This window comes from Cupressus sempervirens, chromosome 5 (assembly GCF_028749045.1).
Source record: "Cupressus sempervirens isolate cs-2001-9-10 chromosome 5, ASM2874904v1, whole genome shotgun sequence".
NCBI classification, from domain to species: Eukaryota; Viridiplantae; Streptophyta; class Pinopsida; order Cupressales; family Cupressaceae; genus Cupressus; species Cupressus sempervirens.
The window spans coordinates 28066671-28083790 of NC_143122.1; the positions used below are offsets into that span (position 1 = coordinate 28066671).

General features: G+C 35.1%; 1 protein-coding gene across 4 annotated transcripts in view; it reads left to right on the forward strand.

Annotated features, from left to right (window-relative positions):
- Positions 1–17120, forward strand: part of ESP3 (RNA helicase family protein) — a 263344-nt gene that overhangs the window by 215488 nt on the left and 30736 nt on the right. For 2 of the 4 annotated variants that reach the window (XM_089828480.1, XM_089828481.1), the window contains exons 24-25: positions 9316–9439; positions 9538–9638. In XM_089828480.1, the coding sequence (XP_089684606.1) occupies positions 9316–9439; positions 9538–9638 (225 nt within the window). Of the gene's footprint in view, positions 1–9315; positions 9440–9522; positions 9639–17120 lie in introns of all 4 variants that reach the window. The other 2 variants (XM_089828478.1, XM_089828479.1) reach the window with 1 other exon arrangement.

The following is a 17120-nucleotide window of genomic DNA, read 5'->3' on the forward strand; positions in this document are numbered from 1 at the left end:
TATCATCTCATGATATCAAGAATAATGGTCTCCAGAATGTCAAGTGACATGACATTCACCAAGTACTTTGAGAAATGATATTAAGAGTACTGGCCTCCTGAATTTCAAGTCACATGACATTCACCAAGTAATTTGAGCAATAGCTTCCTAAATGTTAAGTTGTGCAATATTCACCAAGTACTTTGATAATGGCCTCCAAAACATCAAGTCACATGATATTCACCAAGTACTCTGAGTATTGGCCTCTTGAACATCAAGTTGCATGAGATTCACCAAATACATGTTCATAAGGTATTTGCATGCCTATCCTTAATAATACTTACCATATGAATATTCATGGTTTGTTTAAAGAGCTTAATCGACACTAAAAGATATAATCCATTGTGATTTGTTTAGATATCATAAGATATCCATTATAATAAAAGATTAAGTTATTGTAAGATCGTCACCTTCCAAAAACTTCAACAAATACAAGTGATAATCATTTGGAAGTCGTCACTTCCTCATGATATACACAAGTCCCAAATAGTCATGAAATAACACTCATGAATCATAGTCCTCTAACTCCTACAATTTCTTGATCATTAGAGAATCCATCTCAATATGGTCAGCTCCCTCTGAATCAATACAACCAAGATCATCAAAAGCTGACTGAAGTATATCGGCTATCTACTCTCTCTCTTTCCAAGGTTGCCTCTAACAAATGTATCAAACTCCTTCTGAATCTGATATCAATCTTCTTTTTCGTGCAAGAACATCTCCAAAGAGAAGGAAAAGATCAAGGCAAATAGCTCTTATAGTACATATAGAAATACAAATGAGAGATTAACTACAAACATAAATAAAGGTAGTTTTCAAGATATAATAATTAGAAAATACTTATCTATCTCTTTATCTCTAGTTCCACTTAATATATTCACTTTACTTTACTTTAATTAATATATTCTTCGTAATATATTTACTCCACTTTATTTTAAATTTGTTTTTCAAAATCCTTTGTTTGCTTTTATAAAGTAATTTTAAAAATCCTTCTTTGCTTCTCATAGCTGGCATGTTTTATTATTTTTTTTCAACTCTGATGTAATCTTTCTTACTCCATGTCATCTTTTAAATCTCTTTTGGGCCCAATGCCTACCCATTTTCTATCTTCACAATTATCACATTTTTGTGAATTTGATAGTCATAGTTGTGGATTACGACAATGATTCAATCTGTTGGATACAATTGTCTAATTGTGTGTTGTCTTTGATGTTACACAAATGTCATATCAATTATTAGTTAGTGTCTACCAAGCTCAGCTAGTCAACAAAGCAATTTTCTGTGTCTACCGAACATTCTTGGAAATTACTCTGCATAGAGAGTGTCTACCGAGCTCACTCGGGCGTCGAAGGAAAATGTGGCTAAAAGTAGTGTTAACCAAGCTCACATGGTTAACAAAGGAAAGTCAGTGTTTAACGAGTTCACTCGGTCTCCAAAGGATCTTTGCAGGTTCGCTATGTTAACTGAGCTTCTGTTGGTTAACACAGGAAATCTTTTCAGGAACAGTGTTTACCGAGCAAGGTTGGCTAATGAAGGATTTTATTAATTTGAGAATTAAAGTGTAATTGTTTTAAGTATTGATTCCAGCCCACTGAGGTAATGATTATTGGTAATTGTAAGTTGTAATTGGGCCAACTTGACAATTTGTAAGGTATATATGAAAGGTCAAGTTGAGAATTCTAAATGCAATGAGCGAGTATGCAAGTGTATTGATTGTTTGAAGAGGAAAGTGTGAGCGAACTTTGAAGGGATGGTCAGATATACTTAAGGAGCAGTAAAGTTATATTTGATTAGGAAGGATCTAGTGAAGCAAAACAAAGATCTGTAATCAACAATTCAGTTGCATCTCATTTAGGTCATTTCATTGTTACTTTCTTACCATTGTAGCAGTGATTCCAAAATCTCTTAGCAGAGTTGCTTTAATAGCCATTTGTAAATCCTCTAACAAGTGACAGTTCTATTGAATTGTTCTAAAGACCTTTTGCAATGCCACTCCTAATAGGGTGATTAAATCCTCTAACAAGGTCACACCTAACAGTGTGTTTTGTAACTTTTAACCAGGTTGGCTCCTAATAGGGCTTACTTCAGAAGAGTGAAAATCAGTAGCTAGTTAGTTGGTGGTTTTTCCCATATTAGGTTTCCACGTTAAATCTGGTGTCTCATGTGTTCATGTTATTTCTTTTATGCTTGCATGTTAATCACTGTGAATGTTTACAGATCAGTAATAAGTTAACATACACTGCATTTACCGAGTTACAACAAATTTCTGTATGTTTATCGAGTGACAGTTGTATCTAGTTTTATTAGACATCTAAGGGATCTATGGATTTGTTTTTGTGGTAACTGATTCACCCCCCCTCTCAATTACTCCATCTATATTTCCAACACAATCGACAATGGTCACGTATGGTATTGTTCAGAAGGAATCCAACCAACTAATTCCTCTCTAATTCTTACGTGCTCTTGGATGGATGAGTTTGTTTATTTCCCTTGTGTGTGTGACCATTATCGGGTATACCATGATCTTTTATGTGGCTTCGATCCTCATGTGCCTATCCTTCCAATATTTGTGCCCTCACACATATAGACCATTGCCCAATTGTATTCATCCTATCCAATGTTGCCTCCACGTAGGCCGAACTGCGTATAAAAGCAAAAATAATTCACTTTCTATGTTATTATCCTACTACTACATAGTTTACAATTTACCTTTGTTGGTAGACGTTTTTGTCGAATCCCTTATAATAGCTTCCCCTACTATGTGCACTGAATGGGGTGGTGACATATTAAGATTTGTTGATTCTAATGGGTCCAAACTTCGATTCTCCTAGAATTGTATTTGCGTTTCCCTTTCTGTTTCATGCATTACTCATTGTATCCTCCTACTTGACCTTTGGTTGTTGGTGTGTGCAACATTGAGTAAGCTACACATCACGTTACTCCTTTCTTATGTTGACTTAGTTGGTGCATTTGGTTGCAAGTCCTTCATCATCTTTTCTCGAGATTTCAACTACTTGATCCTTTGTTTAGAGTATGTTCTATGTGTACCAATTGGTATTAGGGTTTTTGCCAATCATACGCCATGTAAGACACCATAGCCAATTATCCTCGTGTTTGTAGAATAAACAACATTGTAGATTGGTGTTGCTTTTTATTATTATTTAATATCATTATAGTATTTAGGTCTTTAGGATCTTCGTTTAAGTGGTAAAGCTTTCTTCAAAGGAATAGGCTATAATACCATGTTGAATTTTGTGATTGCTGCAAATGTAATAACACTAACTATATTTTTATGTGTGTTTCGAAGGCAACAATCTCTCTTATTTATATTGTGGATGAGGCATGGAGAGACATGTCCCATTATTGGACATGTCTATTCATTAACACACACTGTTTTAATTAAAATAATAACATATATATATATATATATATATAGTATTTCTTTAGTCTTATTCTATTAACTTCTTTAACATGATAATGCTTAGATATATGTAAATTTATATCTCATATATAAGTGGCAATAGATCCACCAACAGATGAAAACAAGGGGGAACTTTTAGGGAATATCCATCTCCCCCACAAAGAAGGGTGGGGGGGAAGGCAAGAGGGGATAGCTGGCGTTTAGTTTAGTCTAGTTTAGAGTAGGGGAGCGTTTCTTCCTCCACCTCCTAAAGCAGGCCCATTAGATCTAAATCTACCATGCCGCCCTTGCAATTCTAGTTGGAGCGGTGGGTCTTGGTAACTTTTGGAAGTGTTATCGCGTCCATGGCCAAGGATACACACACACAATAGTATTGTCACCTCGGTTTATCTGATTGAAGCTACTAAACATCAATAGAGAGATTATGCAAAGCTTGCTTCATTCAATGTGAAGGTGACGTAATGATGATTGTGCCTTTAGAAACTCACAATTGGTCTAGTGCCTGCCTTTCAAAGCCTCAAAGTTTAGTTAGAGGTCATCAACTGGCAAGATCAGGCGACTGGGTGACAATGTTGCTAGGTAGCGGACACACCAAAGTATGCAAGTGTAGTCATGGCTTTTGAGCTTTGTGAATTTTGTGATATGACGACATTGGGGGTTTGGCCTTTGGGGAAGACAACGACCAATTGATATTAAGCCCACATAAAAAAAGTTGCATAAAAGAGGGATACACACACACCAAGGCTAACAAATTTGTAAGATCTACATATGTAATAGCATGATTTGTTTTTGGATTCGATTGTGTGTGTAATTTTTAGCATCAACATTTTAGATCACACTTTGCGATCCATCATCAGGATGAGAGACACGCAAGAATAGATTGGTAAAATATGCAATGTTAAGGAATCTGTTATGCCTGCAATGGTTGATTGACTCTAGTTGTGGGGAGTTGTTTCTATTTTTCTAGTCATGTCTATGCATCTAGTGAAGAAGAAATAAAAGGCTCTAACTTCTAAAAACTGTAATGAATAACAACCAAAACCAAAGATGTAATGAGAATTGTATATATTTTTTTCTAGAATAATTCAACGTATTTACAAAGTTTGACATAGCAATAGGAAATACATAAATATACAAATAAAGAATTATTGATAGTTCTGATAGTTTTATTGTTACTAATGTCAATGAGAAAGTCATCATCAATGTTAAAAGCATTAGGCTCATTGATAAGATTTTTAATATTGTGGACAACATAAGCTATACTATATCCATTACAATCAAACATCACATAAGAAAAGCCAAATGAACAACATGAGCTATACTATATGCATTACAGGAAAACATAATATAAGAAAAGCCAAATGAACAACAAAGATATGAATAGAAGATATTAAAGTTTAAATTAAAGATTTAAACTTTAATCATAATATGAAAGAACGAAGGGAAAGAATAAATGGAGCAAGAGAAGTAATAAGAAGACTAATATAAGAGCATTTACCATTCACCGTTCCTAAGAGATAGTGTAATATGGGCAAGAAAAAATGAATAGTGATATGGTCATTGTATTAACCATCGACTTGAGATTATTAAATGCAAAGAGGCAATAGATACTCCACTATAAAGATGGCAAAATAATTTAAAAGAATCTTCAGCGATCAAAGGGCTGATAGAAGGAGAAAAAGATTGAAGAAGATATGATGTACATCGCAGCAGATAAAAGTGATACAAAGACTAAAGAAGTGGCATATATTTATAACAATCTCAGCCAATATGAGTGCCTCAAATTAATGAGGATTATATGATACTTTCCAATACAAAGCTGAGTTAGCATATATCCTCTATGTGGAAGCATGAGGATTGCATGAGGCTATAAAGATCAGCAAATAAGTGCAAAGGCAGCATTAAAATACATGTAGATGACCGAGTATTTAAGCATATCATACAACAATGGTCACGTTAAATATTGATTATGATGGACAACGTTTATATGATGGAGTGCACAATAAAAGAAGCAGTGATGAAATAACTCATCATAAACAGAAAAGATTGATAAACAAGCATTTGGAATATAACATCATAACAACTAAAGGACAAAACCATGTACAGCAGCAACCATCTTAGAATGCAGTGATAAACATACAGCAATATTGATTATATGCGTCAAGTTAATTTGTTGCGGTGTAACGATAGCAAGGAACACCATATGATGAAGTGACATCTTCATCGAATTTAGAGCAGCTGTCAGGAGAAGTTAAATAACCTGCAAACAAATTTAAAGGATCATCGTCAAAGATAAATTGGAGTGTTTCCACAACATCACCGTCGATCTTATTTGATTCAGAACATTTGTAGTATGTTCTGAATTGCAGCAATTTTTAAAGTGATTCAAGTGATTTGAGGCTCTGTGATTATGTTAGAGGAAAGTAATTTAAATAAAGAGGTGCGATTATTTAAGGAAAAAGAGTTATTTGTTTTTAAAAGACATGATCTTTTCATTTTGAAAAGTCACTCCCACTAATGAGTGGGATATAAATATAGAATGAATTATTGACAAATAAATAAGGCAGAGAGAAGAAGAGAATAAAAAGAGTTAAAAGAAAGAATTAATAATTTGATTGAAAATCTGAATTACTATCACACACACATACATATATACATTGTTGTCGGTAAATTCTATATTGTAGCCGACGGGTAGAATTGTATTCGAAAGGGCGCATGAGGATTGAGTCATCCCTTCGGGAAAGTATATGTACACTGTCCGGAAGGAACTTTGGAAGATTGTAATCATCATAATCATATTGTAAGCATTGGAGTGCATATTGCATATATGAATAAAGTATCTGTTTTGTGTTATATCTTATTGTACTACATGCGATAAGTATCCTTTTACCCTATACAGTAAACATTTGGCGTTGTTGCTAGTTGAACCTGGAACAAAGGAAGTGTAATGAAGATTAATGCTGAATTTGCTTAACAAGGATAGGGATAAGATAAAAGATAAGGATGAAATATACACAAGACAAGAAGTTTTAATTTTAGCATAACAGGCAGAGCACAGACAAAAGCTTTAGCAGATTACTGTCGGACACTGAGGGGGTAAAAGAGCACAGACAGAGAGAGTGCATTCACCTAGTAGACTAAGGAGTATCGAGAAATTGCTACAAGAGACTCGACAACGATTGAGTTTGGTGGAAGAGACAAGAGAGGAGTTCCTTAATTTGTATATGCCTAGGGTAGAGAATCCGAACGGAAGGGAAGTAACTCGCACGGCTCAAAGTGCCGAAGGACCATGAGCGTAGAGTGAACTCTTCATTCTTGATACACCCGATGAATGGATACATGTAGAGAATTGAACAATTTCTCTTGAAGATCTTTTCTCACTAGGCAACACGGTTGTTGGAAGTAGGGCAGTTGTTTGAAGCAGTGTGGTTGTGCAAAACAATGCGGGTACTCAGAATAACGCAAATACTTAGAACAACACAGGTACTCAGAACAACGCGGGTGTGCAACAAGCACCACCACTTCAGAAGAAAGTAGTAATGGTAGGACCAAAGGAGAAATTGCCAAAGTTCAATGGTGATGAGACGACAAATCCAATCAGACACTACAAGACATGTGAAACAATATGGATAGGAAATGGTGTAACAAACTAGGATGACTAGGTCCGACAGTTTCCAGCAACCCTACAGGATGTAGCAATTGATTGGTTTGTGGATGTTGATCCTTAGAAATTAACTACATGGGCAGATGTTAGGAAGGAATTCATAACAGAGTTCTAATTGCTAAGGAATGGTAACGAAATTGTAGCAGAAATATACAGTACAAAGCAGGGAAAGAATGAAATGATCCGTGTATATGCAAGAAGGCTAAAAGAGTTGGTGGGGAAGATGGAGAGCCCACCGGTTGATGGATTAAAAAAATGATGGTTTGTTGAAGGGCTACGAATGACACTAAAGAAGAAAATGAAGATTGTACCTCTTGCATCAGACGCAGATGCGTATAATTAGGCGATGGATCTGGAGAGTGAGCACAAGACGAGTAAAAAGAAGAAGCACATATTGTTAGACTCTGACGATTCATCTTCCAAAAGTAACAACAGTGACGAAGAATCAAGTAAGAAAGTTCGAGTGTTGTAGAAAGATATGTTATAGATGATGAAGGAATTTAAAAAAATCTAAAAAAGAATCCTGACTTAGTGAAGGGGGAATTGTGGTGTTCGGACTGTAAGGAGGGCCACACAAAGGGTTCCTACCTGAAAAAACAATTTTGTGATATTTGTTAGATTGCAGGGCATTCCACAAAGGAATATTCGTTCAATATGAAGACAAAGGGACATCAACAAGTGCTATTGACACAGGAAGTACCCACCGAAGTAGGAACAAGCACAGACAATAACGACGCAACCTCAGGAGGATATCACAACAATAATTGGCGCGGAAGGGTGGTAATAATAATAGCAATAATATCAATGGAGGTCGAAGTCGGATATAATACGACTCAAGTGGATGGCCGATGATACAATGCTGTGCGTGCAACCGATGATACAATGTATAATATTCTCTTACAATGAGTTTGTAAGCTTTAACACATATGAGTAATCTATCCCCTACATTCTTTGGAGGAACCAACCTATTGGAAACACCAACTCCCACAACTGAGTACCAAATCAGTAAGAGATACTACTCACTTTGATAAGTAGCACCAACCTTCAAAGTTTTACATTCAGTATTGCTCAGCATATGATGAACATTATGATTTTCTTTTTGGTAGATCTATCTTCCTTGGATGATCACTAAATGTATTTTATTCATTATTTTCCTCTTTTGGTATTAGTGATTTTGCTTCATGGTTATATTATTTATCTCAATCATCAAATCTGCATTGTCGTCTTCTTCTTCTCAAGCTTTCATTTATTCTTATTTATCAATCTTTGTTTGGTTAGGGGGAGTCTAAGTGGTTGTCATTTTCAATCCAACTATGATGACTCTTCAAATTTGGATGATCTATAAGCTCAATTAGGATAGTACTGATGATATTTTTAGCTAGCATGTGATTCTATTATTGTATTTGGATATTTTTGGATGATGAAATGATACTTAAATATAAACATTTTGGAATATTTTGCAGTATGTTTGGCTCTATATCACTTCTACAGTAATGGAACTCTCCTATCATATCTCAGGAAATTGTGTTAGATATATATGTGTATGTGTCTTCTTCTGAATGCCACATCTTGCTGTATCTTGCTATATCCATATTAGGGGTCTTGTAAAATGGCTCATACCATATCTATATCCATGTGCATGGAACATTGGTAAATTTTGTTTTGAATACAAGATTGGGTTATGATATAGGACTAATACATTGCTGATATAGGTTTGGTTTTATCCTGAAAAGTGGATGCTTAACGAGTTGAATATTTTCCTTTGCTGTGCTTCTGATCTCAGTCATTTATCAATTGTTTCCATCTCTCTCCCTCTCTCTCTCAAATGACATGTTAAAATATGTGCACACTATAACTCTTTATAAACATGATCTTCTTACTGAGATAATGACTTAGGTTTGATGATGCACTAGCTTTGTAATTAATTTTCGTTGTCTTTGTAACATTTCTGCCCTGATCTCAACCTTCGTTGCATTCCGTTCACATTTTTTTGACTTATTTCAAGATTTGATTCCCCTTTTATATATAAATAAATGCAATTTTTTGTGCAAGAGGGTGTTACTTCAAAAAATTACTCTAATCTTGATGTCCTTGGGTTTTCATGTTCAATTTCTTTAATTGGTTCCTGTTTAGTCTTTGTAAAATACTTACTAATACATTTGATTTACATCTATGATTATTTTTCTCTAAGGTAAGGAGCATGAAGAGAGCACGTGACATACGAGATCAGTTAGAGGGTCTCTTAGAAAGGGTTGAAATAGAGCTTTCAAGCAATTTGAATGAGTTAGAGTTGATAAAGAAGTCTATAACATCAGGTATTTATGTGTTAGAATCTGAGGTTCATTTATTGGTTTTTCTGGCCGGATTTTAATTTGTCATGATTTCCGTGACAAACAAGAAATTCTTACCACAGGATATTTTTACCATACTGCTAAGCTCCAGAAAAATGGCTCATATCGCACAATTAAAAATCCACAAACTGTTCATGTACATCCAAGTTCTGGCCTTTCTCAGGTATGATCCATGTGAGCATTGATATTTTGATTTTGATTTTGCATTATGTGCTATTTAACAGTCTTTTATATCACTTGCACTTACCAAAGGATCAGTTGCACGCTATTCCTCGCCTTTAAATTTATCCTGGGTGAATCTCTAATGAATAGTGGCTTGGATCACCGTGTAGTTCATGCTATTGTTTTTATTTGTTTATTGTCATGATTTTTTAAAGCTTTTTAGTCATTCTTGCATCTGAGTTTAGGATTCATTTTTTTATCAGGGTTCTACAAATTGATATGGCAAACACATGAACAATTTGAATAACCAATATTATGCAGTGCAAAAATCTGTCCATGATCTGAGATTCTGAGATTAGTTAATTGATTGGTTGAGTTCACAGAAATGTGTTGATGGACTTTAGCATATTACAGTTTACTTACATACTTCCTTGAATTGGTCTGTTTCCTGCTTATCATACCATGAATCAATCCCCTAATTTAATTAGCCTACTATGTCACAGAATAGATGTTTCTCTCCTATAATAAAATTATGTCTGTATCTATAATTTTATGGATTGAATTTTTTTCTTTCAACGATTTCCAATACAGAGAACAGTGATTTGAAGTATACAGATAAGATAAGATAAGATAGATAAGATAATTAACTAATGTCCAACCAGAGATGACCAAAAGGGTCTAAGGGACTGAATGTTATAAAAAAGAGACAGTTGAATAGGAACACCAAGTGGTACAACCAAGACAATAGAAAGAACAACGAAAACACCACCAGGGAGTTGGAGGCAGAGCAGAACTAGGACAACCAATTAAGAGTCCTCAGCCGTAGGGAAGTACCCTTGAACAAAAGGGTAACCACTAGGGTGAGAGGGGGTCTGGGGTCGTCTTTGAGAAGCACTGGGAGTGGTGGGATGGCATTGAGATTTGTGGTCTCTGCGAGTTCTTACAGACCTGGCATGAACAAAATTAGAAGGGCCCTATGAACCTTGGTTCCTCTAGTGGAGGTGACTGATGTGAAGGAGGAGATGATGAGTTGAACCGACCCCAATCTTGAGGGAGATTGAAGCTATAAGATGCAATCACTAAGACACGTAGCCTCGCAGAGGTAGTGTGCTAGGTACCACTGGTCGGTGTATTTCAAAATGGAAGCCAAGGATCGACAATCTTTGAACAAACAATGAAATATCCCACTAATCTCATAATGGATTGGGGCAGTGGAATAGAAAGCGTAACTCCGTCTCAGCCACACCCATGTCTCAAAGCTGACAAATCCGATCGTCTTTGTTAACCTCGTGGTTGGTTTGGAATCTTTGGATACAAAGCCGATGGGATCCCACTCTAAAGGAGCCTAGAGGAATACACAAGGCCTAAGTCTAGCACTACTCAACATATGAGGCATGTACAATGATACCATCTTGAATGTCAATGTAGTGCTCAACATAAAAGGCCATCCTTGGGAAGAGTCCCCCCGAGGGATTGATTTAGGTCATATGAGTATACCTCTTGTAAATGTACATCCTGATGTGCCTGTTCAACTCCAATTGGGTAGGGAGTAGATGGGAGCATCCAACAAGTATTGAAAGGGAGGTAGATGGTCAATATCAATGCCCATCACCAACCCTATGGGATGTTCCCCCCTAAAGTATAATTTAAATAAGTAATAGAATATAAGAATAAATGATAAATAATGATAACTACACTACATACAAATATAAAACATTAATAAACCAAATATCATTATTAACTTATAATGTTATAAATCAATATATTCATATAATAATAATATCAATTATACACACACACACACACACACATATATGAAACTTGTAAGGAAACATTATGAAATCCAACATATGTTCAATAATTGATATAAAAAGATATGTATACAATATAAATTTAATATATAATTTTGTTATTTAAAAGTCATAATATAACTCTCAAAAATATTATATATCAAATGTAAGATTAACACTACACAAAATATATTAAAGTGGTGTGACTATAGAGAACAGTCACAACCATTGAGAAACCGATTTATATGCAGGTATTTATGGAGTGGGGTTTGGAACGGAAAGGGACATAGAAAAGAAAGTCTGAAATATAAAAACAATCACAGGCGTAGTTAACATGAAACAACTCAATGACCAATGAATACCTTGGAGCTACAAACAGGCAACAAGTTATACATGCCTGCTGAAGAAAATAGAGCAATAACTCGGATATGAGTTCAGAGGAATTCATTTAGAGGCAGATTGTAAGGGAATGAACAACACCGTAGGATACTGGAAACAAACATGCACAGCTATAAGATTTCACCCAGACTGAAGTTATTGCCAATGACAAAGAGGAAAACATCTAGTCAAGACTTGGCAACGTGGGCATCCTATTCATCTCAGGAAACTAATACCATTAAGATGTAGCCAAATAATATTAATTACTGGTCGCAGATTAAGGCAGATATACTGCCAGCCACCCTGTTGATGTGATTATAGGAGAATTACTAGAAGTGCAGAGATAGCGGTTCTCATCAGACTATATTAAAGAGTCCTAAACGATAGTGCCACCATCAACTTATAACTCTAAGACTAAGAACAGAGAAAATGAAATTGCAGAACTAACACATATCAGAGAAAGTAGAGAATCCAATAGTAAGAAGATAAAGCTACTCATTGATAAGGAAGCACTTGCGTAGTGAGCAAGCTCAATTGCAGGAATCTAAGATGATTAATTGACTAAGAAATCTGCAGTCACATAGATGCATAGGGGAACATCCAATCGCCTTTCCCATACACCCGCGTTATGCACAGTGGCATCATTGGCATTTCATCAGTAGTTTCATGTTGGAAATTCTAATGTACACTTTGAACAAGGTAATCATAATCTCAGACACTTCACTATTCACAGCTAGCCATTCCAAGTCAGCAATAATCATATTCTCAATCCGTCATCAGCAGTTGGAGGTATATCAGAAAGTTGGATAAATTCCTCATCAAAAGGATGGGTATATTACGGTCACTGCATTCTCAGATTTGTACATCTATTTGGACTTATTTTATAAACTTCCTGAACATATTTAAGAATATCAAAGACAAGACCATTTATTGGGAGGAAAATTATACCCATTAGAAATGATATCTGAAATAAGCCCGGATCAGCAAAATAGAGTGGAGAATCCTGTGATGAGTAAGCTTTAGGAAGAATAAAGGTGGTTTAAGAAAATACTTTGTTTCTAAGTGCATTGTTTGAGGAAATGTCTTGGAACTAAAGAGATTGTGTGTGCAAAGAAGAGATATTACAATATAAGATCAATAGAATTGGACAGGGGATAATACAGTGTATTAGAGCATGATCCTGCCATCCTGCAGGGTGAATCTTAAACAATGATCAGCATATAAGAACAAAAATCATCATTGAAGATGAAGCATGTAACATACTCTTGAGAAAAGATCATGGATACTCTGACAGCTTTATGATCAAATTATGCAAAACACTATAACAGAATTGTGGATAACCTTGCAACAAACTTGTGGAAGAAAAGAAAACATGCTCAGCATTTGTCAGCATAAGAGAATAACAGTAATATATGTGCCCAAGAGAAAATGAATTTGAACTCCGAATAACAAGATAAAATTAGCATAGGGAAAGATCTCAGTGATGTAGCTTGAGAAAAGATAATGGATACTCTGACAGCTTTATGATCGAATTATACAAAACATTATAACAGAATTGTGGATAACCTTAGTAACAAACTTGTGTAAGAAAAGAAAACACACAGCATTTGTCAGCATAAGAGAACAACAGTAATATATGTGCCCAAGAGAAAATGAATTTGAACTCTGAATAACAAGATAAAATTAGGAGAGGGAAAGATCTCGGTGATGTAGCTCTTGAAGAACAGATAAAGCATGGACAGATTGAAGACTCCTATCATACATGTCATCATGGTGGATGATAATCTGACCCATTATGGAATGCATAATACAGAACCATGAGAATCAGTGAAAATGTTTTGAACAAAAGAGACTATGAGTAGCGCATGCCGTTATAGTCTGGAATGACACAGAGGAAGAGCAAATGTTCGCAGAAAGTAGAAGCGAATACAATAGGAGACTATATCATCATGACCCTCTTAGTATTGGGTGTTGTTTGATCATTCAGCAATTGGCATGTGTAAAGGAAGGTGTATATAGTGCCCTAGAAGATGCGTTTGTGCCACAGTTCATTCATGTGTATTGTATGAAATAGAGATGTGGTTTAGGGAGAGTAACGATGGACAAATAAAAAGAACTTTACACCGAATGAGAAAGAGATATCGGGGAATAGATATGAACATAGATGTAGTCGGAAAATAATAATCTCAATCAACATTTGCAGGAAGCAAAGACGTTACAACATTCTCAGAAAATATCAGAGATATCCGCTCATGCCGAAAGGGAAATATATTTAAGGCAAACAATGACCACAGTATTATCTGTCACAAATATTGATAGACAAAAGAAGAATCAATGTAAGGCACATTACAATTGACCAATTGATAGGAAGTATCAATGAATGGGAATTAAATCATAATATTTTGAGACTGTGCATTATCCATGATAACCATGAAGGTTAATCTTGTATTAAGGGAAGAGAAATGAACAATTTTTATGATCAATATACTAAGGGCGATCAAGGAATAGAAAGACTGGCACACCAGCCAGCCATTAATATAAGGGGTGTAACATTGGTGTAATATGGTGATTTTTTCTTTTGAATGAGATGAGGGTAGATATGAGAGAATGAGATATTAGTATTGTTAATGCTATAATTCTGTCGGATAAATTAAATTATATCTATGAGATATATAAATAATATATGCCAAATATTACACATGGAATAATCAACTTATGTTAAGAGTGTGTGTATATATATATATTTATAACCATTATAATATATTGAGAAAATATTATTTTTAATATAACAATATAACAATAACTATTGTGAGGATATATTAACAAGAGACATAGAGACATGTCTCTACAAGAGACCTGCCTCTTTATATCACATTTATAGACATTCAAATAGTAACTTGAAAAACAAAAATTATGTAAGTGCTATTACAAGTTACAGCATATTAAGAAAACCTAGAAAAATTAGCATGGTATCATAGCAGGTTTGAGCCACTAGAAATCTAAATACTTGTTTTTATTCTTGGATGAATATTATATCAAAGCAGTGAGATTTCACAAATAATAAAAGCATCGATCAGAATTATGCAAGTAAGATCATGATAATATTGCAGAGCTAACATGTGTCCCTACTCCACTGTGGTTTCCTGTGAAATTAATATTGGCTTAGCTCTTGTAGCTGTATATGGGGACCACAGGTAGAAATGTGTCAGCGGACAAAGGATTAATATGGAGTGATAAGTTTATATACTTCTGAAGGGAAATTAAATAAGCTCTGTAATGTAATTCTCTTGTACCATCACATCTCTTCTTGATTTGGTGAATATCTCATAGGACAAGGATTCAATAATTTCCATTGACCTAAATAGTTTATAGGTTTTGTGATTTAAGCATTCATGCTACTGAAGTATCTGAAGTTTATTGGAGTCAAAAATATATAAATTCATTTGCTGTGGCTATCTTCTATGAATTCAGAATTAATTCTTCAAACTATAGCAACCGGCTTAAACTGTGAGATTGTTAGTATAAATGATGACAGAGGACTGCATGTTAGGCACCAAGATGTTGAAGGAAAGATTGGATTGGCTTTTTGACAGTGAAAATGGTAGCGAGTGTTTGTTTCCAGAGCAAAATATGAGATGTGTCAGGGCTTTCATGGATTCTTCTTCCATCTCAGTGAAGGTGTTGATGTGAAAGCCCAATGCATCCTTGGAGTAGGTGGCGTGGTTTGCAAATCAATGAAGTTGACCTAATCCGACCTGTTGTAAAGAGGGCTGAGCAGATCTCCAACGGGGACTGGCCGAAGTCCTACAAATTTCCTCTTCAAAATTAGTGTCATAGGGCTTCCAAGCTTTGGAAGATGTGGCATAAAACAATCAAATACAACAGAGGTAGGATGATATATATAACTTGGGGTACTAATGTATCTGATGAAAGCAGCAAGGAGTTTACCAAGACCGGAAAGATAGTATGAACCAGTGACGGAGGATGCTGAAGATAGGTGTTGTTCTGAACAGTAAAATATTACAAAATCATTGTGCATAGGATTCTTGAGTAAACTATTGGAGATTTCAAAGCAGTTTTGTTCAACAGATTTGTTGATCAAATGATTCATAGTCAAGGGAATGTCAGAAGTTATTTAAGAAAAAAGAAGAAGAAAACTTCAATGAAGGCACAAGTCTTTGATGCAAGTGATGATAGCAATATATTCAGCCTGTTCATTGTCATTATGTGAGGCCTTCGAACCCTCAACGCGTTCTACACGGTCTTATCAAAGTATGTGAACTTAATCCCAATGGTGTAGTTGTGCACTACTATTATAGCTTGATCAAGTACGATGCCGGAGTTCCCAAGTCAATAAATAGTCATAGCCATAATACATTTATCACAAATCCAACAATGTTAATCACAATTGTTTAAATTGGGATGACTGTTGGTTATTGCTTTGTCTGAATTGAAGATGCCACCTATGTCAGACATATATTTCAAAAGGAATTGTTCAAAGATCTGAATCCATTGATGAAAGCAAGAAGATAAATATTCATCAGCAAAATTGTTAGAATGTATTTTACTGACCGGAGCTAGTGTTTCACTACGCATCTTGATAGACATTAGTGACCATTCTTGTGGTATAAATATTATTGGGTTGAGCTTTCAATTGTGCTAGAACAATATTTCAGATGCATTATGTTATCACAATGATATATGCAATGAGAGCATTGACTTACATTAACATGCAATATAGTCTACAGACTATACAATATTGTAAATCATAGAAGAGAAAATTAATTATATGGATATTTGTTTATTATTCTGCAGACATTTCTAGTAGAGTTAAGAGACACCATAGAGTTCATGAGCATGTATTCAATGAGCATGAGGGATATTTAACTGCTCATAGGGTTGATATTCTCAAAATTGGGATAACCAGAAACAAGAGTATCTAGGAAATTGCTACAAATCCAAAATGCATAGCATTGAATATAATATTAAACTCAGTCATCTATACCAAACAAAGGCATATTAATAGGAAGATGGAACACCGAAGAAGTTTTGGGGAATAAAACAAATTGGCCCCTTACTATATGGATATTGCAAATTGATGGAAGACCCTTCTAATTGAGTCATCATTATCAAAGTGGATTATTAGCATACAGCAGAGAACAAGGATCAATTGTGTAGGAATAATACACACCGGCAAACACGTATATGCCAATGTTAGACAGATCGATCCTCATTCAAGGGCTGCAGCATTGTGGATGGGAATTAATTTGGTTAGAGGCCAATATGGTGGATTACCAAAGAAAAAAATGTAAAAG